The sequence below is a fragment of the Manihot esculenta genome, chromosome 9 (assembly GCF_001659605.2).
Source record: "Manihot esculenta cultivar AM560-2 chromosome 9, M.esculenta_v8, whole genome shotgun sequence".
Classification (NCBI taxonomy): Eukaryota; Viridiplantae; Streptophyta; class Magnoliopsida; order Malpighiales; family Euphorbiaceae; genus Manihot; species Manihot esculenta.
This window is the reverse complement of record NC_035169.2, coordinates 16,136,565-16,162,062: the sequence shown is the minus strand read 5'-3', so window position 1 is coordinate 16,162,062 and position 25,498 is coordinate 16,136,565. Positions and strand designations below refer to the sequence as shown.

Here is a 25,498-nt window from a genome sequence, read left to right as displayed (position 1 = left end):
ATTTTAAAGGTGCAATATAAAGAATATAACAAGCTACTAAAGCTTATTAAACTTGTATTGTACTTATTTTTCCCTTTCCTTAGGACTAGGAACCAAGTTTACCGATTACAAATGCCATTACAATGATCAGAAAGTTTTAAGTAATTGAGCAAGCGTGACCTATACCAACTCATAAGCAACACAACCATGTGAGGTAAAATTAACACCAGTATTTTTGTTCAGAAGGTTGATATTTCATCCATGGCAAACATAATTAAAAAAAAAAAAAAGAGCTAAAGCATAATTTGGCACTCTAACTTTTCTTATTGAACTCTCCAATTAAAATTCTACAAGCGACTTTATGAACTCCTTAACGGATAGACAATAATTTAATTCCACCACACGAAAATACATTATGTTAAAAAAATTATGTAAAAATCTATAAAATATTTATAAAATATTAGTTGAAGAGCTGAATTGAATAATAAATCTATATAAATAAAGTTAATCAAAATATAAATAATAATAAAACGATTTACTCAGAGGAATCTGTATATTGTCATCATCCTTCAAGTTTTAGAATTTTCATTAGTCCCAAACCTTCACTCCGTGAACTTCATCATCCATCCTCCGTTAATTTTTAAAGCCTTTTTCTGTCTTATCATAATTAAAAACAAAATTAGTCTCATTTACATTAAACTCACCTCTCTCCTCTCTTGGCCTCACAACTCTCATCTTCTAGCCTTTTGATTAACCTACCCACCCATATCAATAGAAATAGCCTAACCCCTACACCCCAACCTAAAGAGAGAACCCTAAAAGCAGTAATGGGTGTCAAATGCTTAGCAAAGGAAAAAATGATTCCAGTCTTTTACCTTCTCATTTAGCTAGAGCCATAGGTCCATCAATGGCGTGCCATATTGTCAAATCCAAACTGAAGTGAAGGGTCCGTTCAAACACTGCATAGGTACTGCACGTTACCAGTATCTTGATTTTCAAGCATAACTCATTCTCCATATTTCATTCTCTCAATTTCAAAGGTTGGAATTCCTTTGTTAATTGAAATATTGTTGTTGGAATTCTACTTAGAAGTTCTATTATTGGTTAATTGATGGCTTTGTTGGAATTTCAAGAAATTATATTATAGATTCCTAAATATGTTCAGATGTAAACAAGAAAGACTATAATGGAAAACAGGATTATTAAAATCATAATAAAAAGCAAAAACATACCAAGAAATGGCAAATGACACCTCCACAGATTAAATGCAATTTCAGTTAAAAGCTAAGCATCAATTCAATAAATAATATAAATGAATGTAGTGAAAAAACCTTTCAAGTATTTTGTCAAATATGTGATAAGCAAAACCTGAAAATGGCAATATATTTTATTCAACTTCTCCTCCAAGCTTAATCCAGCCTCTTCTACTAGCATTCAACAGTGATTCACTACAACACGACATAAAATTCAAGCATAGTTCTTGTTCCTAGTGCTTGACGGCATCTGGTAAAGTGAATTTCTTTATCATCCCCAATATAAATTCCTAAATATGTTCAGACGTGAACAAGAAAGACTAAAATGAGAAACAGAATCTTAAAAAAAAAATCTGTAAATGCAAAATCTCAAACATGTAACTATTTGTTAAAGACATATAATCTAAAAATATATGGGAGGCCTAGTACTAATCATAAATATAAAATTAATGTAAAGTAAGATGAGCATACAGAGTAATTCTTGCTTCTCCTGTTAGGCAACGGACACCAAGTTTGACTTCAGGGATGTTATAGCATACAACTCCGAGTTATGGTCCGGCAGCTCTATATGTAGCTAAAAAAATGTATGCAATTTTGTCAAAAATTGGATATTTTAAGAAAAGCCAGCACAATCCATACATAGAATTTTATAAATTACAAAAAGAAAAAAATGATTTTGAAATTTCACCATCTGTCGAAATGGCTAATGGCACCTCCACAGATCAAATATAATTTCAGATAAAACCAAAGCATCAATTCAATAAATAATACAGTGGAAATACCTTTCAATAATTTTGTCAAAATATGTGGAAGGCAAATCTGAAAATGGCAATATACTTTCTTTAGCTTCTCCTCCAAGCTTAAACCAATCTCTTCAATAAGCAAGCAAGCAAGCCAGTTCACTGCAATATTTTTCTGGGTTAATTAATTGATCAAATAAAAGTTCCATATGGAAAAATCAAATGAAAACTTACACCGCATTATTAGACATTGAATTGAAGCCAACATGAATTAACTAGAGAAACGGTACAACAATTAGATGAAGAGGAATTAAAAAGGCTAATTGTGAGTGCAATTCATGAAGGTAGAGCAATTGAAAAGGCATATCCAGATTGTAATTCATATATGTAAAATAATACTCTATCCATCTCATTAGGATATATATATATATATATATATATATATTTAATTCATTTTAAATTATATATTATTTTTCTTATTTAAATGACAATTTATTTATTAATTTTCTAACAACTAAATAGGATTGATACATATTAAAAATTCAATACAAAATTTATTACTTTAACCGTATTAATTAAATTAACCTATGCTATTTTTGGACAGGATTTAATTGATTTAAGTTTAATATAAATTCTTAATAAATTATGGATTACAAATTGTACCACAGTTGCTATTAAGAGTTTCTTTGATTTGAATTTAAAATAACATTATAAATCATTTCAAATCCACATTTAGGTTGCTTTTCATGTTTAAAAATCTTAATATATATTCATCCCACTAATAAATTAAACAAAATATATATTTTATCAAATTCAATTTTTCCTATGAAAATAATGAATTACTTTTAAAAAAATAATGAAGCATTAAAAAGTTTTGTATAAAATATTATTTAGTAATTGAAATTCTATTTTAATTCATGTATTTTCAAAACTCAATTTAATAGTTCTTTCACATTTTAATTTTTTTTTTTTTTTTTGAAATTGGGGATGGGGGATTCGAACCTGAGATCTATCAGGTTTAACCGGATGCACTTACCATCAGGCTAAGCCTGGGAGTGCTTCACATTTTAATTGATATGTTAAATAGTTTCTGATGTTATATTGGTTGTTAAATGACAGTTAATTTCAGAGAAAAGAAATAATTTTCACTTATTAATCGTGAAATAGGAGTGTGCAATTTTCAATTTAATAAGAAAAAAAAATTAAATTGAATCCAGCTAAGCTATATATATGCTAATAATATCTTTGCAATTGTATTCCTCAGATGCCTCTGATTTGTGATTTTGGATTTTTATTCATCAACAAATGGGTTATTGAGAAAATTAGATAAAATAATGAGGTTATTGTTAAACAAGATAGATCTACAACCTCCAAAAGCTACTATATAAGAGAACTAACTGCTGATCATATTTTAGATATTAAAAATTTTCATAGCTTTCATTGAGAATTTATAAGGATTAACTTTGAATTAACAGAATATATAACGGTGGAGACTATTTAAGATATTAATTGAAATTGTCAAAACGCATATTTGAAAATATAGGTTTGAGAAAATATATATATATATATATATATATATATATATATATATAGGGACTAAAGAATATATTTCAGTATATTTTAGGGACTAAAAAGTATTTATCCAAAACCAATTTATAATATGTATATTTTTTTAGAATAAATTTATAATATTGATCAAGGAGTGAAAGAGGGAAAAGAAAAGCCATGAAAATTAAAAGCGAAAACTGAATCAATGATACAGATCGAAGAGGATGATGATGACTTTCTCTCTCAGGTGGCTGAAGCCGAAGCCCATGCGCTTTCTAATTCCCAGCCTAACAAGCGCCGACGTGTAATCAATTCTCTCGATGTCGTGCAGAAAGAGGAGGAGAAGGTTGTCGAGGGCTACTACATTGCTGCTCTTAGAGGAAGCAAGAGTCTTCTCTGGCAGCAACAACAACGCTCTCTTCTCAACAATGCCACTAGAGCCAAACCTCTAGCTCCTTCTAAAGGGTCCAATGGTAGTGGAGCTGTCATCGATTCTAGGAGATCATCTGAGCTGTTGGTTCCTGAAAAGAGCTGCCCTTGTGGGTTGGGTGCTTGCGTTGTTTTCACTGCTAATACTCAGAGGAACCTTAATCGCAAGTTCTACAAATGCCCTGTTCGACAGGTGTATGAATAATTAACCCAATTATGGTGAATCTTGGATTGTTATATTGTAATAATTTTTTTTTCTTCATTTTTTTTTCGCAGGAAAATGGGGGCTGTGGCTTCTTCGAGTGGTGTGACGGTGGTTCTGCATGGAATTCATCAAATTCTATGTTCCCAGATCTTCCCTGTCCCTGTGGTGATGGATCTTGCTTAGTTCTGACAGCTAAAACTGGGAAAAATATTGGCCAACAGTTCTATCGATGTCCAGCAAACCAGGTAGTGTTGTCTTGTGTATTGCAAATTCCTTTTCTGCTTTTTCATTATTCTTTTATATTTAGTAGCATAGAATTTGGAATTACTGTGTTGGTGTCCCACAACGCTGTATCTAGGAGTATAGCTACAATGCACAACTCTAATACTCAGTTATTTATAATTGTTGCTCATCCATCCCTTTCTCAATTTAAAATCACGTTGTCCTTTGGATTTTTCATGTATACTATTCCAAAACATTTGGTCTCTGTTATTTTATGATCTCCCACACCCAGAAGGGTTCTCTTTTTCCACTTCATCTATTGTTTGTTTTGAGTTCTCAATACACAAATTACAAAGAACAAAATAAAAAGGGGTTGAGGGTCTCTGGATTCAAATTTCAAATAGTGAGTAACTTGCAATGTTTATTAGGATTGATATGATCTCTTCATAGTTAAATTTCATTTCTTCTCCCTTTGTTCAATATCTCCTATGCCGTTTGAGAAATGTTCTGCAGTGCTTTACCTGTATAAACAAACAAGCTTTAATGCACATCTCAAAGATGTGCAACCAGTTCTGTTTGTTAGGACTTCAAATCAGTTTATTGTTTATAGCTTTGGATTAGAAAAGCAGCATAAGTAATGAGCTCTTTTTCTGGTTTGACACTAAACATGTAGCAGAAATCATTTCAATATATGTAGGAAGGTTTCTGCTATGTGTACTAAGATTATGAGTCAATTACTAGCCTTGATGTTCTTGGCAACAGAAACGTTCTTGGCTTCTTGCACGCTCTCTCTTTGGAATCCATGAGATTGCTGTGATATTTAAAGCATAGTGAACCTCACATTATTATAATATGGTTCATGAAGCTTCTTCTGTTTAAAGTTTTCTGCACTTATGCAATTTAAAGCATATCCAAAATGCAAATCGGAGCATCCTGTCATGTACTATCCAAGTATGCTATTGGAATTCTATTAAATATGATTATATAGAGTAATTCACTCTTCCAGATAATAATGTAATTAGACGGATTTATGGACATTCCAATTTTAAGATATAGCAGAAAGAATGGGTTGTTGCCTTTTCTGAAATTTCCCAGATAGATTTTTGTCCGAGAGTAACATTCACAAATCTGCAAAATTTGGGGTGATTTCTCTCTTTCTAGGTGTGAACTTGTAATTTGTCTGTAAATGCAAGTGTTAAGTGTCCCCAAACGATCAATATCTGATGGTTGTATGGATGAATTTTAATAGTTAACCATTAAAGAACTACTAATTTGTCAGATTTTTCCAAGTAATTAAACTTTTACAATGACTTGAGGTTACATAAATGCCCATTTAGCTTTTAGTTTCATATTAATTCTATATAGCCTCTCTATCACACAACATTTGTTTTTATTCGTAGTCACCATTAGAACTTTCTAGTTCATGGGTTCTTTGGGTAGTGTAATACCATCCTAGTCAGCTTGAAATCTTTTGGATGATGAAGGTTTCTTTCTACCTCTGTTTTAGATACCTGTCATAGTTTGACAGCCTTATGCCTTTTCTTGCTGCGTAGGGAAGTTCATGCGGCTTCTTCAAGTGGTGCAATGATAATGTTGTAGTAGCTAGTCCTCCAGCAAGTGCTTCCAAGGTTTACAACAGCATGAATGATTCAAGCGACAAAAGCAATGGCATAAGAACTGGATCTTCCTGTTTCAAATGTGGCATGGAAGGACATTGGGCAAAAAATTGCTCCACATCATCTGGTTCTCATTCTCACTCACCTGTTGAGCTTGGAGAAAGGGCTGCATCCGCCAATACTTGTTACAAATGTAGTAAGCCGGGGCACTGGGCAAGGAACTGCACTGCTAGTCAATATATGAAGAAGTGATGTGACTGAAGAACGTAATAGACCATATGCTGTTTCTGATAGTTCCAAAACTTTTTGGGTAATTATCAAATCTGAAATCACTTCCACTAGGTGAATTAGTTTTGAGCTTGATGTAACTGCAGAAACACCAGATTCAACATAACTTTGAATGTACACAAGGCTGGCAGTCTGACAGTTAATCTTGGCTGTAAGACTTTCATGTGATTCCTCTTGAGGAGTCCTTGCCATGACTAAGATTCATTACAGTTCTATGAGGATTGACATCTTCGAAATTATAATATCGCTGAGTTTAATTCTGAGTAGAGCTGATTTGAGAAACAAAGTAGGTTGGTATGGATTGTGTTCTCTCTTTAAAAATATATATATATATCTTTGAGAACATAAGGCACTGACAGGATCTTCAATAACAGAAAAGAGAATATGTATAAATCGATTGGGGCCGGTTGGCCTCAGCAGTAATGCTAATGGCGGAAAAACATCTAAACAAGAATTTAATTGAACAGGAAAAGTATATTGAGAAAAACTTACAAGTTTATTTAGGGGTATGGAAAAAAAAAAAAGAAACAAGAAAAAAAGATCAAAAAATAAAGAGGAAGAAGCCTATAGGCCTTTTATTCGTAATTGTTACAATAAATAAGAAGCACAACTTTCCCATGGTTAGGAAGACTTCAGCCTAAAGGATCTTCGATTGCAGAAGCTGCACAAATTACGCATATGCTTCATTACATAACAACTTAAAACGATCAAACTGTAAAAGCATTGCATTAAAATCAAGTAAGCTAAGCTATCAGTGAGCATGGCTCAAAATTCTTTTTCTTTTTAATTTATTTATAAAATTCTATAAGCTAGCACTAACAATTAGTTTAGGATTGGACACTGAAATTTTCTGTTAATTTAAAAAAAAAATTTATTATTTAGTATAAAAATACTCACTAATTATTTTTTAATCTTAAAAAAATATTAAAATATTTCTAAAATTTTAAAAATTTTATTAATTAATAATTCCATTAATTCTAAACGTTAAATTCTAAAACTATAAATATCTTTGATAAGAAAAATTAATTAATTTATATTTTGATGGACCAATTAATAAATTTTTTAATATTATAAAATTTAAATAATAAATCATTTAATGCTTGAAATTAATGAAAAATAGATTAACAGATTTTTTTAATATCTCAAAAATATTTTAATATTTTTTTTAATTAAGATATTAATGGATAAATGTTTTGATAAATTTTTCCATATTATAATTACCCCTTACAAAAATCAATTTATCCTATTCACTAAAGGGGGATAAGTTTAACCATTTATGGAGAACAACCAAAACAATACCAGAATTGCATCTAATTCCGCACTTGATCTCACAGCGTCGCATAAGCCTTACTGCATTATTCAAACAAACATCACCCACAATTTAATTAAAATTCATTGTTAGTTATTAATAGAGTAGAATATAAGAAAAACATAATAATAAATAAAATAAAAAATAAAAAATTTGCGTGTAATTCTTTTAATTTTAGCAAAATTTATGATATTGATAATAATTACAGATAATTAATGAGAGAAAAAAAAAAAAGGAATATTTTGGGCAAAATAAACATACGGTTTGGTTGGACGCAAGCGGTGATGCAACCGTCATAGCAGTCGGCAGCAGAAGGCTCAACGCTCTCCAAATGACTCAACATCACGCATGCTATCAACAAAACAGCTACCCATTTCTTCTTCATTTTCGTAATCTCTGTCTTCAATCGTCTTATCTTCCTCCCAGTTTATCCTTCCCCTTGCCTTTTTTATAGACGAATTTCTCTTGCAATTATTGCGAAAATGACATCATCCACTTAACTCAGACAAGGGGCAAGTGGCTCTTCTAGTCGGTGCTTGCAGATCAGCCCTGGCCCCCTTCTTTGAATTCTTTCACATGCGCTTTTTTTTTTTTTCCCAAAAAAGCAAAACGAAGAATGTGATATTGCTTTCTAACCATTTATTTTTTAAAGTATATTTATTTTTATACATAATCAATAGTAAAAAGCTTTAATCATAGAAGGGTATAAGTTCAATTATACTTATGTATTTTTATTTAAGATTAAATAAATTTAATTTAAAATTTTGAATTAATTAAATTCATATATTATTAGTTAAGGATTAAGTACTCTCTCATTTAGTATAATATTATTTTTTAATAATAAAAATAATTTTTTATATAATAAAATTTCAAGTTTTTCATTTTAAAAATTATTTATTATATTTATATATTTTTTAAAATTTTTATAGTAATTGAAATTTTAAAATTTTAAATTATAAATAATAATATTTTTTATTAAAAATAATACTATATTATATTAAAACTTATTTTACTCTTAATAAAAATACAAGAATTTAATTAGTTTAAAATTTTAAAATAAATTTATTTAATTTTTTAAAAAATAAAAAAAATTATTAGACTTATTTCCATTTAAAAAATATTAACCTTTTCCATAAGTAGAAGTGATTATACTAAACCTTTGTTTGAATAAGTGTAAAATAATGAAATAAAATAAGTTGAGAAAAATAAATAATACTTAACCTTTTCCCTTCTTTAGAAAGGAGGAAAATAAGAAAAGAAAATGAGATACTACTTTTTTTTTTTGTTATTTTTTCTCTAAATTAGAGTGAAAATAACAAATTATGAGGAAAAATGCGTTTTATATATCAAAATTAGTAAATTGTCCTTTAAAATCGTTTCTTTATTAAATTATATAAGATAAAATTATAAATTAACTATACTTTTCTTTCCTATTCTTGTTTTTTCTGAAAAGGTAAAATAATTTCATTTTCATCCTTCCCTCCTTATTTTCTACTTATATAAACATTTAACTTCTTATTTGGCATAAATAATTTTATAAAAAAATTTAAATAAATTTTTATAAAATTATTCATAATCTCATCTCTATATATGATGAAAAATTTTGAAATTAAAAATTTTGAAATTTTTTATTTCAAATAAGAATTTTATAAAAAAAAATTCAATTAAATTCTTATAAAATTTTTTATTCCAAATAGATATTAAGAGAATCATCAAAAATAAAATTAAAGAAGAAAAAGGAAGAAAAATAAATCTTAATTTCCTTCTTTTATTTTCCTTTACCTCCCACATTTTATCTAAACAAAATGTAAGTGCATATATTAAGATTAAAAATTAAAAAACATTTTTAAATGTATTATTTCAATATCATTGATAAAAAAAAAAGTTTTAAAAAATGCTATATTTTCTTCTATGAATTATTAAATGTATTTTTAAATTAATTTTAATATTTTCTATTTTTTAATAATAGCTTCAATAATAATATATATACTATCATCATCAATATCTTCTCGTGTACTATACCTACTTATAATATGTCAATTATGAAGTTAACATCGAGTCAAACTTCCGATGTGGAAGAAAAAGTTTTAAAAAGAAAAGGCTTGGTTGGAAAAACGTCCCTGGGCCTAAAGATAATAGTGGTATGGGGATTAGAGATTTTTAGTAATTTTAATTTAATATACCTTTGCTAAACTTGGTGACTAATCTCTAATCCCCCTAGAGTTTGTGAAGTCTATCTCAAAGGGACTTTACTTTCCAAGCTCATCTCTCTGGCAGGAATTTCTAAAAATTTCAAAAGAGGTTTTTGGACATGATACAGAATTATTTAAACTCCGTTATAAATTTTAACTAATATTGTTTAATTAAAATGAAATTCAGAAAAACGCTGAAAGCTAAAATTTTTTATTAACTTTTTGAAAATTGAAAAGTTTCACGAACAGTAAAAAAAAAGACTATTTATAATGGTAAAAAGCCCTAATGCGGAAAAATACGAAAAAAAATAAAAACAATTAAAATAGAAAATTGATCACTTAAACGATAGAATTTGGATCTCAAACTTTATGACAGACCTATAGTACTCGTCACATTTCTTAAAGTTGTCCATCTCAAAATTCTCTTTTCGGAAATCTATTGTGGGTCTTCAACGGACGTCGTAAGCAGAAGTTAATAATGTGAAATCATATGGCACAAGCCTCAAATCCACACGTACAAGTAGATATGGAATCCAAAGATTTAATAAACTCACCTCCTATGACACTCCGCATTTAGAGAAACTGAAACACTAATGATAGAAGGATTTAAATGAGAATCCGATAAATGTCACAACAAACAATTGATTAGTTAACCAAGGTCCTTGATGCAATTGATGAAAATAAATATTTACTCTCACTCAAAGCAATACACACCAAAGGTATGAAGAAAAAATTTGAAAATTTTTTGATTCAAAAGCTCCTTTTACAAGCGTTCTTTATCCTTATATAGTAAGGAGGAAAAAAAAAAACCTAAGACGCTTTTCTTAGGTTTGGCCGAACTACACACAAGGTACAACCTCAATCACACGCTAAAATAACACATCAACTCATAAGTGACAATACATAAGCCTAAAACATGAATCAACACTCTAAAATTTAGAAGATAAATTACGGTTAGAAAATAAGCCCAAACAAAGCCAAAATAAAGTAAGTGTTTAAATAATAAAATATAGCAAGCCCATAATAACAAGACTAAATAAATTAGACAGCGCCATCTCCCTTACACACCTTAAGCAAGGTGAGTAGCTTAAGTGTGTCTTCAAACTCCATAAGACATTTGCCAATGGTAAGCTCAGTCAATTCTTGTGTTACTTGTTCTTGAATGTATAAATTTATAGCTGCTTCAAACTTTTTAGCTTTGCTCCTCATCACTAGTCTACTAGAAAACACCAATGGATCCTTACTCCCTTGATTCTCATGTGATTGTACTTACTGGTTCGTATCAGTTAAGCTCGATACAAGTCTTCTATAAAATCTAAGACTAATTGTTCCACATCAAAACAACATCATGACAAGCAGAGTTGTATTTCAAGATGACATTCAACATAAAATTAAGAATAAAAGATACATTAATTTGTAATAACTCTTGGATTTCCAATTCCCAATGTTCAAAATTTCAAAATTAATAGATCATCTCACTGTCCTTTTAATCACAACCATAACTATCTAAATTGATGGTACTCCAAATTGTAGTATAGGTATGTAATATGCTAATGAATGAAATATCAAATATGTGGAGATAGCTTAATAGGTACACTAATTTGACTAGTGGTATATTTAGTTGATACACCAATTTAATTTGGGATATGTAAACCATATTTATATAATATTATGTTTATATAATTAAATATATGACTAATTGTTAATAATATTTATATTTTTTGAAAATATTTTAAAGTTTTAACTAATAAAATAGTAATTTATTCTCCCAAATTACCACCTATTCCACTAATATTTAAATCTACTATCTATATCTCATTTAAAATGCATTTCCTTATTTTTTGTTTTCCTTTTGTTATAGGTTTTTCATATTTTTATTTGTTATTGGAACCTCTATTTTGGTGACTCAAATCGCGTCTCCCAATAATTTATGATGCAAAAGTATTGTGTTTCAGTACGAAATACTCGAAGAGCAGTTCACAAAAAGGTTGAAAGAATTCGGTAACTATGACCTCAACATAATAGCAAACTTGATCAATCATAATGAGTTAGAATGGAATAAAATGCTATTGAATGATCTATTTCCTCCTTCTATGGCTAGTTATTCAGATTATTCCCATTACCCTTGCCATTGGTACTAGAGATGATCCTTAGCAGCACTCGACTTCTTGATTAGATAATCCTTGGCATTTTACTTGAGATTGTACTTATTTATTGCATTAACAATTATGCAAGCATGATTAGGATTGGCCTAGCATAGCCCACTCATTGAACATGTTGTCACCAAATGAGTGCAGAGCACAAAATATATGTCAAATTTTACTTTTACTGTAATTTGAAGGAAAGAAAAGCTTCAAAGCTTTGATTGATATTCTTTGGAGGATAAAATTATTATAATTATAATAATTATTATTATTGTGATATCCATTAAGCATATTTTAGGTGCAATTGGAGGGCTTTGATGAAATTTAATTTCCATAGTACATTTGGTATGTGTACATTTAAGTAATTTATTATGATCATTGCACATTTGTACTTTTATGCTGCTTCTTGGCAAATTTTTAGTTTAGTAACTTAGCAGAAACTATATGTTATTTTAATTGCTATAATTTTTTATTGATTATTTGTATTGTAATTTTTTCTAGATGTATAATGAGCTTAATCAAGATACTCCTCATCCTAGTAGGCAATGTAGTAGACGAGATTCTAAACGAACCTCTGTAGTATGAGATCATTTTAATAGAATTGAGGAAGGAGGTAAAGTTAGGACAGTGTATATTTATTGTGGAAAAACTTATAGTTTAAAGAATCATGAAACTAATAATCTATGGGCTCATTTAAACAATCAATATCCAGAATATTCTTATAAAATTAGTAAATACAAAAGGATAGAAACACTACCTCTACAGCTCGTTTAAGTGCTAGTGGTAGTCTTGGGGTGAAATCTTTCGATATAAAGAAAATTAGAAAGGAGTTTGCTAAAATGATTATTATTAATGAGGTTATGCTTTAAAGTTGCGAAGGGTGAAGGGTTTAAGAATTATTTACATGCTTTTGCACCAATATATGGGGTGCCATCTCATATCATTGTTGATAGAGATTGCATGAGAATTTATAAAGAGAAAAATTAAAATTAAAGTAAGACTTACAATCCCAATAAATATGTCTTATTACTAATACATAAACATCAATTAAAAATCTCAAATATATGTGTTTAACTGCTCATTGGATTGATAATAACTAGAACTTCTATAAAAGGATTTAAAATTTTTTATTTAGTTTCTAATAATCATAAAGGAGAGAGAATTAGTAAAATAGTTGAGACATGTTTATTAGATTGGGAGATAAACAGTATTTTTATTATCATTGTTGATAATGCAAGCTCCAATAGTAGTACTATTAGGTATTTGAGGAAAGAAACTAAGGATTAGAAGGGTACTATCTTAGATCATTAGTTTATGCATGTTAGATGTTGTGCTTATATTGTGAATTTAATTATGAAGGAAGGACTAGATACCTTAACGATTCAATGCTTAGAATTAAAAATGCAGTACGATATGTAAGGCATTCTCTATTAAATCTCAAGCTTTCAAGATGTGTGCAGAGAAAGCAAAAGTAGAAAGTAAGTATTTCTTTGTCTTGATATTGAAATTAGATGGAATTCTACTTTTAAGATGCTTGAAGTTGCTAAAACTTTTGAAAAGGCTTTTGATAAGTTAGAAGTTAAAAACTCGAAATACTTTTCTTATTTTGATGAAGTTAGGATTATTGATCCTACTAATAAAAAAGATTAGAACATTGCTAAAGTATTTGTGAAGTTTTTAAGTCTTTTTATATGGTGACATTGCATTTTTCAAATTCTTTATATGTCACCTAAATGCATTTTTCCATGAGTTTATAGCCTTAATTGATAGGTTGAACATATTGGAGGCAAGTGAAGATATACTTTTAAAATCAATAGCCATTCAAATGAAGAACAAACTTGATAAATATGGGGAGAATATAAATAATTTTAATTTTTTTGTTATTTATGATTATTGTTTTAGATTTTTAATTTAAATCGGCATATATGAGATATTGTTTTGATAAAGTTTATGAAAGTGAAAAGGCTAACGAGATAGAGGACAAAGTGGAAGCAACTTTAATTAGATTGTATGATCCTTATTTGTTATATTATTCAAGTGATGTTGGAGCTTCATGTAATTTGAGTCAAATTTCTAACGAGATGGATTTTGATGATTTGGATTTTGATGATTTGGATAGGTATATATTTTAACTTTTTAGTCTAAATATTCAATAAATAGAAAAGAGATACAAAAATTAGAGAGGAAATCAAATGTAGCAAAATATATGTTAGAAACTTATGAAGAGGATGAAGACAAATTTGATGTTTTGGATGGTAGAACATTAATACTTTCGAGTAGTCAAGTATGTATTAGCTATTCTTATTTCTATGATTACTTCAGAGTCTGGATATAGTATTGGTGGTCATATTTAAATTTTTTTTTTATCACCTTTATTGGTAGAAGCTTTAGTATGTAGTTAAAATTGATTAAAATCTACACTAATCCATATAAATATTTAAGAATGGATAATGTGAAATCATTTGAAGATAATTGAACGTGGTAATAATATTAATTTTTTAATTTTAATTATAATAACATTTCTCTAGTACTTTTTTTTTGAGAATTTTCATAATTGTATCAGCCAATAATTGGAAAATAATAATAAACAAATAACCTGATAATAACATTTTTTTTGTCATTATTTTGTTGCATTACATTTACAATTATCTAATATATATTATTTTATTATTATTATTTTTAAGTTTGCATAATAATAATAAACAAATGAGGATGTGGTTATGCGTCATTGTTCAGATGCTCCTACTTGGAAGCATTTAAACCAAACTCATCCAATATTCTTCATGGCCAATAATATTAATTCCATACAACTTGCCACCAAGTATGTGTATGAAAGATGAGTACATGTTCCTGACAATTATCATACCTAGTCCCAAGAATCCAAAGGAAAAGCTTGATGTTTACATGCAACCATTAGTTAATGAATTGAAAGATCTTTGGGAAGTTGGTGTGAATACTTACAATACTTTCCAGCAAAACAATTTTAGTATGTGTGTTGCTTTAATGTGGACTATTAGTTACTTTCCCACTTATTCAATGCTCTCAGGGGGAGCACAGTGGGATGCACTGCACGTCCATACTGCATTGAAAATACAGATGCATTTACATTAAAAAAAGGGGGGTAAACAAACATGGTTTGACAGTCATCAAAAGTTCTTATCACACGACCACCCTTTTCGTCTAAACAAGACATCTTTTATTAAAAATCAAACTGTCTGCAAGTCACCACCGCCAATTAGAACTGGGGAATACTTGTTAAAAGAACTTGAGAATATTGGGTTGATGCAGATACTAGACAATGACAATTATGAAATAAATGGTCGGCTTTCAAAGACAACTGGTTGGCGTAAGCGGAGCATATTATGGGATTTGCCATATTGGTCAACAAGTATGATTCGCCACAATCTTGATGTCATGCACATTGAAAAGAATATATTTGAGAATATTTTTCATATAATGATGAATATGCAGAGAAAGATAAAAGACAATATAAAATCACGGGAAGATTTAACTGAAATATGTAGAAGACCAGAATTGAAGAAATATCCAATCAGCTGAAAATATCCAAAAGCAAGTTATTGTTTGGACAAAGAATCAAAGATGTTACTGTGTGATTGGCTGAAAACACCAAAATTCCCTGATGGATATGTTTCCAATCTAGGGAGATGTGTTAATAGTCGGAAGCTTAGACTTTTCATGCAACGAATTCTTCCTATAACTCTTAGAGAATTGTTACCGAATAATGTTTGGCAACCAATAACAGAGCTTAGTAATTTTTTTAGAGAACTTACTTCAACTACAATTACAAATTGGGACATGCAACGGTTAAATGAACATATTCCTGTGATCCTTTGTAAGCTTGAACAAGTATTCCCTCCAAGTCTGTTTGATTCAATGGAACATTTACCAGCACACCTTGCATATGAGGCCTTAATTGCAAGACCAGTACAATATCGGTAGATATACCCATTTGAGATGTATACTTAGAGGTATAATTACTAATTATTTACATATATTGCTTAGCGTGTTGATTTACTCACTAGACATTTGTAATTTCTATTTCCACACACCAGATACCTGAGAAAGTTAAAGAACAATGTCAAAAATAAAGTAAGGGTTGAAGGTTCAATATGCAATGCTTACCTGGTGGAAGAAGCAGCAGCATTTTCTGCTCATTATTTTGAAGCACATGTCATGCCAAGACATCAAAAGGTTTCACGCAACTTGCCTAAAGTTGTCTTCGATGACGATGTACCGGGTAAATTAAGCATATTCAAATGCATAGGTAGAACTATCGAAAAGGGAAAATCGAGATATATGACTGAAGATGAAATCCGAGCTGCTTAAACATATATTCTCTTAAATTGTCCAGAGCTGAAAACATATATTGAGTAAGTATTGTTAGTTATAGTAATAGTATAATTTCTCTTATATTGTACATCATGGTAAAACACTACTTGTTAATTTATATGTATAGCATATATGTAGAGCAAGTGAAGTCGGCACAATCAAATATCACAGATATAGTTATTGATGAAAAACTAGAGAGAAAGTTTGCCCAATGGTTTTACAAGTATGCCCATGATTTGCAGAACAATGTAGATAATCAGTTTATACAAGATCTATCAAAGGGACAACTGAGAAGTGTCACCACTTTTGATGGGTATTGTGTTAATGAATGTAAATTCAACACAATCAAAGGAAGTTCGAATAGAAACACAATGAATTTTGGTCTATGTATAAAAGGAAGTAATTACAGTTCAGAAGAAAGTGACTACCATGGACAGTTGGTAGAGGTGTTGCGATTAGAGTATCCAGAGTTACCAATTAAGCGGACTGTACTGTTCAAATGTGACTGGTTTGATCCAACACCAAATACATGAACCAAGGTACATAGACAGTATAGAATAGTTGATGTTAACAATAAGCGAAGATTCACTAAGTACGAGCAATTTGTGTTAGCCTCTCAGGCAACACAGGTCGTTTATGCTTCATACCCGAGCAAGCGTCGTGATAAAAATGATTGGTGGGCTATGATAAAAGTTAAAGGTAGACCCGTTGTAGAAGTAGTTGATACGTCTTCAAAGACAGATGAACCTTTCCAAGAAGATGAGATTGATTAGGCATAAGTAAATTTGGATGATGTAACTGAACAACACTGCCTGAATGATCCAAGTGGAGGAATGACTTATATTCATGATGCTGTTTCGACAGATGAAGATGAGTTTCTTAGTGATCCTGATTCAGATACAGATATAGATAGTGATAATGAGTTCGATTCGTATGAATCAGAATGAATTAATTTATATTCTCAATAAGTTTAGAGTTGTATATTTCCATTCTTTCTCTGTAAGTAACTTACTATATCTGCACGTTTTTTATTTAATGTTAATGAACTTTATATTATTTTTGATATTGACTATTGTTTTTTTCACAGATGAGGGGACGTGGAAGGTTTAAGAAGCCCAGAGGACCAGTTTGACTTCCTGATCATACAAGTCAAGAGGACGCGACTGCAGTTGACGTAGCAGAGCATGAGCCGCAGTTACCATGGACATCGACGGGACTTGGTGATACAGAGCTTCAGATATGGGTACTACTTGCATCCGGAGTATAGCTATCTCATAGTGATAGATCATGTCCACCAGTTCCTCCATGTACCGCTGCATTGCCTCCCTGTCCCCTTCCAGCTCCTCACCATCACACTATAGCTCCTCATCGTCTCACTTCAGCTCCACGACCTTCGGTATCACATTCACAGTTATCTCATCCTGTATCCTCTTCTACTACTGCATCAGCTAGTGCTACAGGATCTACATCAACATTTGCTCCATCAACTACTCCAGCATCTGCGGGTTCGACCACTGCTGTAGGCGGCACACAATCGTTCCGACAGACCATTTCACTCATTAATAACAAGTAATAATTAATTATTTTTTAATTACTATTAATTTCATTGTTTCCATATACTAACTCACTATTGTTTATGTAATTTACATCCATCGGAGTTGTGCAGTCGCAGGATCACTCTGATAATAAAAGAAAGATTGGTCGCAGAAGGGCACTGTTGGAAGACAATACCGAATGACATGAAGGAGTTTTACTTTCAAGAATTCAAGGTGAACCATACTTCTTAAAGAATATTGAGCTATAATATGAAATGTATAATTACTAACTACTCATATATTTTAATCTTTTTGCAGAAATACTTCCTGTGAGACCAAGCAATTGACAACTTGGTCAAAATTGCATGGCAAAAAAAGGCTGCTGAGAGATACAGGGGCCTTATGTGTGAAATCAGAAAATGGAAGACAAAGAATCTAGCTACACCAGATTCTGTTTTGAGGAAGTAGCAGGAAACTTGGAACACTTCTGAATATAAAGAGAAGTGTGACAAGTTTTCTGCCAATAGGCGCAGTGAGGTTGGAGGAGCAGGATCTGGCATTTCCAGGCACACTTGTGGATCAGTTTCACAATATACCCACCAGCAGAGGATGGTATTAATAATCTCTTCAATATTTATTTTGTTATATATATTTTATTGTGGTGTTAATTCTTTTATCAATTTTACTTGGTAACAGAGAGAAAGATTAGGAAGAGAACCACATCCTCATGAGCTTTTCGAGGCCACACATAAGAGAAAGGGGACAGAGGAGTTTGTTGATGCTAGATCAAAAGCTATTTATGTAAGTTGATAATAAATATAGTTATAAACAATTTTGATGTACTTAAATCGTATTAATAATAAGTTATTTAAAATTTATAATGCAGGATAAATTTATACAACTAAAGGAGGAAGCAACCCAGCAACAGGAGGGAAGCAATGAGTCGACACCCATAAATGAGGCTCAGCTTTACTATGAGGCGGTTGGCGGACAGAAAAATAGTCGAGTTTATGGATTAGGATCCCAGGCTTCTGCATATTTTCATGAATCATCACATTGTTCTGCTTCATACACGTCTGCACCCCGAGTGGATCCTCCTACCATTGAAGCAATGAACAAGATGCAAAATAAAATTGATCGGCTAGAGATAGAAAATGGTCGACTTAACACAGTGGTGGAGGAGTTGCAGGCGTTTATGCATAGGATGATGGCACAACAGCGTGTTGGGATATCCACTCAGACATCTGCTCCTCCGGCACCTCTAGCTCCATCTCCACAGCAGCAGCATGATGATGCCCGTATCATTGGTGATCATCATACAGACAGTGATGATGATACAGATGATGAGCTTGCTAGTTTAGTTTAGTATGTATCTTTTGTTCTGACCAGCTGATAATTTTATTTTTAATTTATAACTATTGTACAAAATTAGTATATGTAATATAATTATGAAATCTTTAAGTTTTAAATATATTTTACTTTATATAATGATTGATTTGGTTTTTTACGTATATAGTTGAATAATGTACAAGGTGGTGATGATGGATGTATATGAATGTACAGGGTACAGGTACAGGTACAAGGTGTGTTTGATAATATTTTAAAATATATGGATGATTTTATAATTATATGATTTACTAACGGATTACTCGTAAAGTAAAACAACACCATTTTATATTCACTAACGGATTACTAACGTAAATTCCATTAGTAATATTAACGGACCTTGCAATCCGTTAGTAAAGCATATGTAAAAATTTATTTCTAATACTGACGGATTTGGTATCCGTTAGTGACACCAACGAAAATATCTGTTGGTGATCCGTTAATGATAATAACGGAATGAAAATCCGTTAGTGAATAATTTACCAACGATGTCTTTCACAATGAAATTAATTCGTCACTAATCCGTTAGTAAAATATTTTACTAACAGAATATCATTGTTTACTAACGGAAATTTCCATTAGTATTTTTAAAAATTCTTGTAGTGATTTTCTCGTAAACACTCAGCTTGATTCAAATTGAATTGCATTTCTTCAGGACTTCCTGAAATCTCAGGGTGTTTGCATACGCTTGACATCGATGACACCTCTGGTCAAGCTCTTTTGCATCTTTCATTATCATTGGCCAGTAGTATCATTGTCTGAATGCTTCCTGAGTGATCATCCAAGCTCCTTCGTGGTTTTCACAATTTCCTTCATGAATGTTTTTGAGAATTTCTCGGCCCTCATCTTCCGTTACGTATCATAACCAAGGTTGAGTTGAGGATCTCCTGTACAACCGACCATTAATTAGTACATATTTAGAGAATTTTTTTATTATCTATTTAGCCAAACATTCATCGGTCGACAGATCATGCTGTATCAAAAACTTATATACATATATCATCTGCTATTCTCTTTTCTCTACCTCCGTTATTTTGGCCAGAAAATCAGTCTCTTCGTTATCACCTTTAGCCACCTAGTGAAGTTCGCAATTGCCCTTATTAGTAGTAATCTTATCAGCAACTCATGAATCGCCGACCATTTAGAGAGAGAGAAAAGAAAGATTTATTTTTAAGAGAAAAGGGATAAGAGACTAGTTTTAATCCAAATGAACAAAGAGATTTCAATAGATTTTTCGGCAGCAGAACCAAATGATGTAATTGAAAAATAGAGTTGTTCTGCAATTGGTTAATCCGCAAGAAAGAAAACGTTAGGTGGTTGGCGCTTACGGTAGCCACTCTGATGCTTAAGTTAGTAAATTGGAGAGAAGGGCGAATGTAATGTAATGCTCTGAATTTAAGAGTAGTTGTCTAAAAATTGCGTACCTTTTCTTTGTGATTGTTGGCTAGTTAATTGATAAGGGATCTTGCCGGCTAATTAGTCGAGAATCCCGCGATTATAGGCGTAATGAGGGTCTGTTGGATCATGCCTGCTAACGATAACTTTATGCGAAGACTTGACCTCTTCAAAAAAGGGCGAGTCTTGACAAAGAGCTGGGTATTACAGTGTCCGGATCTTCCTCTCCACAGGTGAAATCGTGTATTGGCTTATTAAACTCTTACCATATGGTTGTAACTTTATTTTATAACAACAACTCATGACTTAATTACTTTGAACGAGGATCGTGTAACATTAATATTTAACATAATATTAATTATTATTTTATATAAAAATAAAATTAAAAACGTATAAAAAATAACATTAATATTTAACATAATATTAATTATTATTTTATATAAAAATAAAATTAAAAATGTATAAAAAATTTATAAATTTATGCCACAGGTCATAATTATGTACTTTTAATTATATCTCATAATTATGTAGGTTTAATTATACTTCTCGACAATCTGTCGTATGTAAATTTAACAGTGACATTTGTCAATATCTCATCGATTTATTTTAGAGTCTAACTTTATATAAATATATAGATATAAATATAATTTAAAATTTTTATATTTATATTTATTATTATTCACACAAAATCCATAGGAAAACATGTAAACATGTAATATCAATTAATTAATAGTACAATTTCTTTATTTTTAATAAAAATAATATATATATATATATTAAATTTTTTATTTTATTATGATTAATACATTATATTTAAAAACCAGTAAGAAATTAAAATGTAACATACTAATAGTATAATGGTAGGAAATTAAAAAGTTATATATAAATTATAATAATAAAATAATAAATTATATTTATTATGAATATATTAATTAATAATATTATTAAATATGAAAATATAGCTGAAAAAATAATAAAATAAATTAAGTGTGTTATTTAATATAAATGCACAAGTTTAAATGTGCCATTTAATATAAACACTTAAAAATATGTCACTTGTCAATCTCTCTTAATTTATTTTAGACTTTAAATATATATATATATATATATAAATTATTGAGAAATTTTGCCCCTACGGTGCATCCGCCACTAGTTACCACTTTCTCAAGGAGTCTAACCATGTTATTGCGATGTTGCTTATCTTAACATTGATGCAGCAGTCATTGTAGTTATTATTAGAAACACTGACGGGAAGTTAACTAATAGTCTAGCTTGAAATATTTCAGCTCTATCGCCCCTTTCCAGAGAAGCTTTAGTTGGAAGCCATGATCTTTACCAGAATTCATTAATTTCATTCTATCATTTGGAGACAAATTCATCTATCCTGTCTCAGCTATCCAAAATGCAAAAAGTCCTATGGCTTGGGAGATAAAGTTTACAGTTAAAACCATTTGCTTCCTTAAGAAAATTTTCTTTTAGCTCTCTTTTTTCTCTAGGCAGAACATCAAATGAAGCAACTGACCTGGTTGCTAAGTTATTTTTAACTAGAAAAATTGGGTGCATATACACTTGAAGATCTTTTAAATATTTTGTATGGTACCTTGTAATTCATTCTTTTTATGTAGTCTAAAATAAAAAATAATAAAAGCCTAATTCTTCTTTCACTAGTTTATAGGTAAAAAGCCAGTTTAAGCTCCTGAAAAATATTAAAAAGTTCACTTAAACTTTCTTCAACCCCTAAGTAAATAGATTTGAATCATTTTACTCAAAATGTTAACTTCCAAATCTTAAATAGGTGGGACTTTTCCCGTAAATTAAAAGGACAATGAATCCCTAAAATTACTGAACGGATTAATTTTAAATTGTTAGGTGAGAAAAGTTATACAAAACAATAACATATAATGATACAATAATATGAAAACAAATATAGGAAATGTAGAAATCTAATACATAAGCAACTATGGATTTCTTTATTGGTCTCTTTTAGAATTGCTTCTCTGAAAATTTCTTCTTTCTTTTACATATATATAACACAAGTCTACTGCTGCACATCTACTTGTCAACTACACGTCTCCATGGAAGACCCATTTTCGAAGGAGGAGATTTCCAAAGTTCACAAGGACCTCAAAGGTCTTAGACAAGCGTCTTTTTCTCTTAACACCACATTTCCCTCCATTTGCTGCAACTTATCTTTGTTCTATCATCTGCAAAGTCTGCAATTTTAGTTAATCTCTTGTTCCTTAGTAATTACAGAAGAAAACCTAATAGTTGTTTTATACATATAGCATATATGGTTTGGGTTGTTTAGCTTTCTGATTTGTTTGCTTTGAAAGAGAACTAATCTAAGAATAAACAAAACTATTAATTCTAATTATTGGACAAGAATGCCACTGGAAAATACAAGGAATCTACAAGACTAAAACCCTTGTTGAAATGAAAAAGACACTAATTCTACAAAGAGAGAACCCCTGAAGGAACAAAAATTAATTGGATCATGCATGCCTATAAATTAGAGGGAAAGTACTGGATTTATGATCTTCCTAAAACAACAAAGATACAGTTCTTCTTCTATTTCCTCAGTTCTCTATTTTTTTTTTTTTTTTATTTGCTATGCCTTCTCGATATTGCTATGAATATTTATTATTTCTTTTGCTTTATCTGCAAAATGAGGAATCATTAACGGAAATAGATGTCCTTTTAACGTCAATTAATCATACGGGACTTTTTGTCGACTTCATATAATTTTGTTTTAATCAATTTATAGTATAATTATTCAAATCTATTTACTTAAGGAGTTATTAAATAAAAAAAAATTAATAAAAACTTAAATAAACTTTTTAACATTTTTTAAAGGTTTAAAAAGATTTTTTGCGCTATTTTATATATCAACATAATTTCAAATCATAATCTATTGAATTATCATTTATTTTGTGGAATAGCATGTTATTGTTAATGTTATATTAAAACTTAAATTTGCATCCCCTCTAGAAATCTATTAATACGTGTCCTCTTAAACCTTGACTTTAATAAAATAACCAATGGATATGTCCTTTTTTTTCTTTGTACATATAAAAGACAAATTTTCTTTCGCTTATATTTTTACATCATATAATTATTGAGAGAAAAATAAATTTAGGAAGAATCAAATAAATATTAAACGCAAATGAAATATTAAAATAACATTCAATGATCATAGGCTTAAAAATAAAGAGAGTAATTGATTTATATTTATATTTAGTGTTTTTTTTTTAATTTTTATGTAGTTTTATGTATTTTGGTGAATGTTGAAATCTATTTTATAAATTAATCTTCTCTGCTTTTAAGAAAATAAATGAATTAATTTAATTTATCTTTATTAATATTAAAATAATTTTTATTAAAAAAATTTTACAAATACAATATTTTTTTATACACGATAGCTCGTAGAAGCTATTATTAATTTAACTCATCGGAGGTGCCCTCAATAATTTTTTTTCTCAAATTTCATACAGCTCTTTCAATTATTTCACTAAAAATATAATTATCAAATAATATACCATGGTCCCTTTTATAGCTGAAGATTGGTGGTTCAAAGAGGCTAAAGTTGCCGAGTCTAACACCTAAAAATTGATTGATCGATCGTCCGGAGAACGCCCACCGTGAGTCCCAAGGTGAAAGGAACTTAGTAAATGGGCACTAGACTTTACAATTTCATTGAGTAATCTAATAAAAAACTATTTAGACTCGGTCAAAAGTTTTAACCAAATATCGTTTGTCTAAAACATGAAAAATTTTATTAAAATTTCTCAAAAATTAAAAAGTGTCTTTCTAATAGCTAAGTGAAACTATTTATAATAGAAATAAAACCCTAATATGTAAAATTATGAAAATATCCAAAATATCCAAAAAATAATTAAAATGCAAAATTAACCCCCTAAACGATGAAATTTCCATATCGAACTTTGTGATCGGTCTTTGGCCTGGTCACATTTTTGAAAGTCATGCGTCTCGAAACTCCCTTTCCGAAAAGCTATCGTGGGTCTCTATCGGACGTCGGCAGCAAAAGTTAGAGCCGGTCCAAGTATGCCGTAAAGTCCAAGGCTAATTGCTCCATATCAATAATCTAATACTACCAAGCTTTTTATCCACGTGTAGCCGATTTCAATTGCCAAATCAAATTCTTTATGCCTAGGTAAATTCATGGCTAAGTAAATTTTGATGACCAAGTGATCTGATATATAATTTCGAGAACATGAGGTTGCAATACTAAAATTGATATGCTTGAAATCGGGTAAGAGGAGGAGACGGAGACACATATGCTAAGACTTGATTCACGGTAAAGCTAATGGATTTTATTGGGTGGTTGAGAGTTAATAGGGCTAGCGTTTCTTATTCAAGGAGATTGAGGTTTTTAGGAGAAATTGAGAGTTTTTTGGATCAATGATGGTTGAAAAAATCTGCCCGCAAAGGTGATTGGCCTAGAGGTATTTATACCCAGGTCATGTTAGGGCGTTTTGTCACACATCTTTTCGGATTGGACAATGATGTGTCATGGCAGGTATATCAGGCGGCTCATTAATGGTAGGCAGTCAGCTAATAAATACTGAGCCGCTTTGCCCATACTTTGTCTATCACGTGCATCACCTCTATCAACCCTACTACACATGTAATTATGGCCCTAACGAGGCCTGGAGCGCTTTAAAGAGTTCAGCCTACTTGCTCCGAGCACTTGTAAGATCGACTTGCTTGTTTCGTGTATAGATAAGATTAAAGGCATGGGAGGTCTGACCTACACATTACATAGTTCGAACCTCCTATTACCCGATCAGGATGACCTGGTGCGAGAGACTCTCCTGTTTCTTTTATACACATTTCACGATCTCAACGGGATTTGACATTATTATGTTATCATATTCCCTTTCACTTCT

At 30.4% G+C, this 25,498-nt stretch overlaps 1 protein-coding gene across 1 annotated transcript; it reads left to right on the top strand.

Annotated features, from left to right (window-relative positions):
* Positions 1 to 3,657: 3,657 nt before the first annotated feature.
* LOC110623484 lies at positions 3,658 to 6,546 on the top strand. Its single transcript, XM_021768447.2, has 3 exons — positions 3,658 to 4,142; positions 4,226 to 4,399; positions 5,930 to 6,546. Exons 1-3 carry the CDS (start codon positions 3,726 to 3,728, stop codon positions 6,242 to 6,244), a joined length of 906 nt encoding a protein of 301 aa, XP_021624139.1. The 5' UTR covers positions 3,658 to 3,725; the 3' UTR covers positions 6,245 to 6,546.
* Positions 6,547 to 25,498: the final 18,952 nt, after the last annotated feature.

Excerpts from the sequence above, each read along its gene's own strand:
- LOC110623484 (XM_021768447.2), top strand. The coding sequence starts at position 3,726 with ATGATACAGATCGAAGAGGATGATGATGACTTTCTCTCTCAGGTGGCT. Across the intron at positions 4,143-4,225 it reads ACAAATGCCCTGTTCGACAG|GAAAATGGGGGCTGTGGCTT; the intron begins GTGTATGAATAA and ends TTTTTTTCGCAG. Across the intron at positions 4,400-5,929 it reads ATCGATGTCCAGCAAACCAG|GGAAGTTCATGCGGCTTCTT; the intron begins GTAGTGTTGTCT and ends CTTGCTGCGTAG.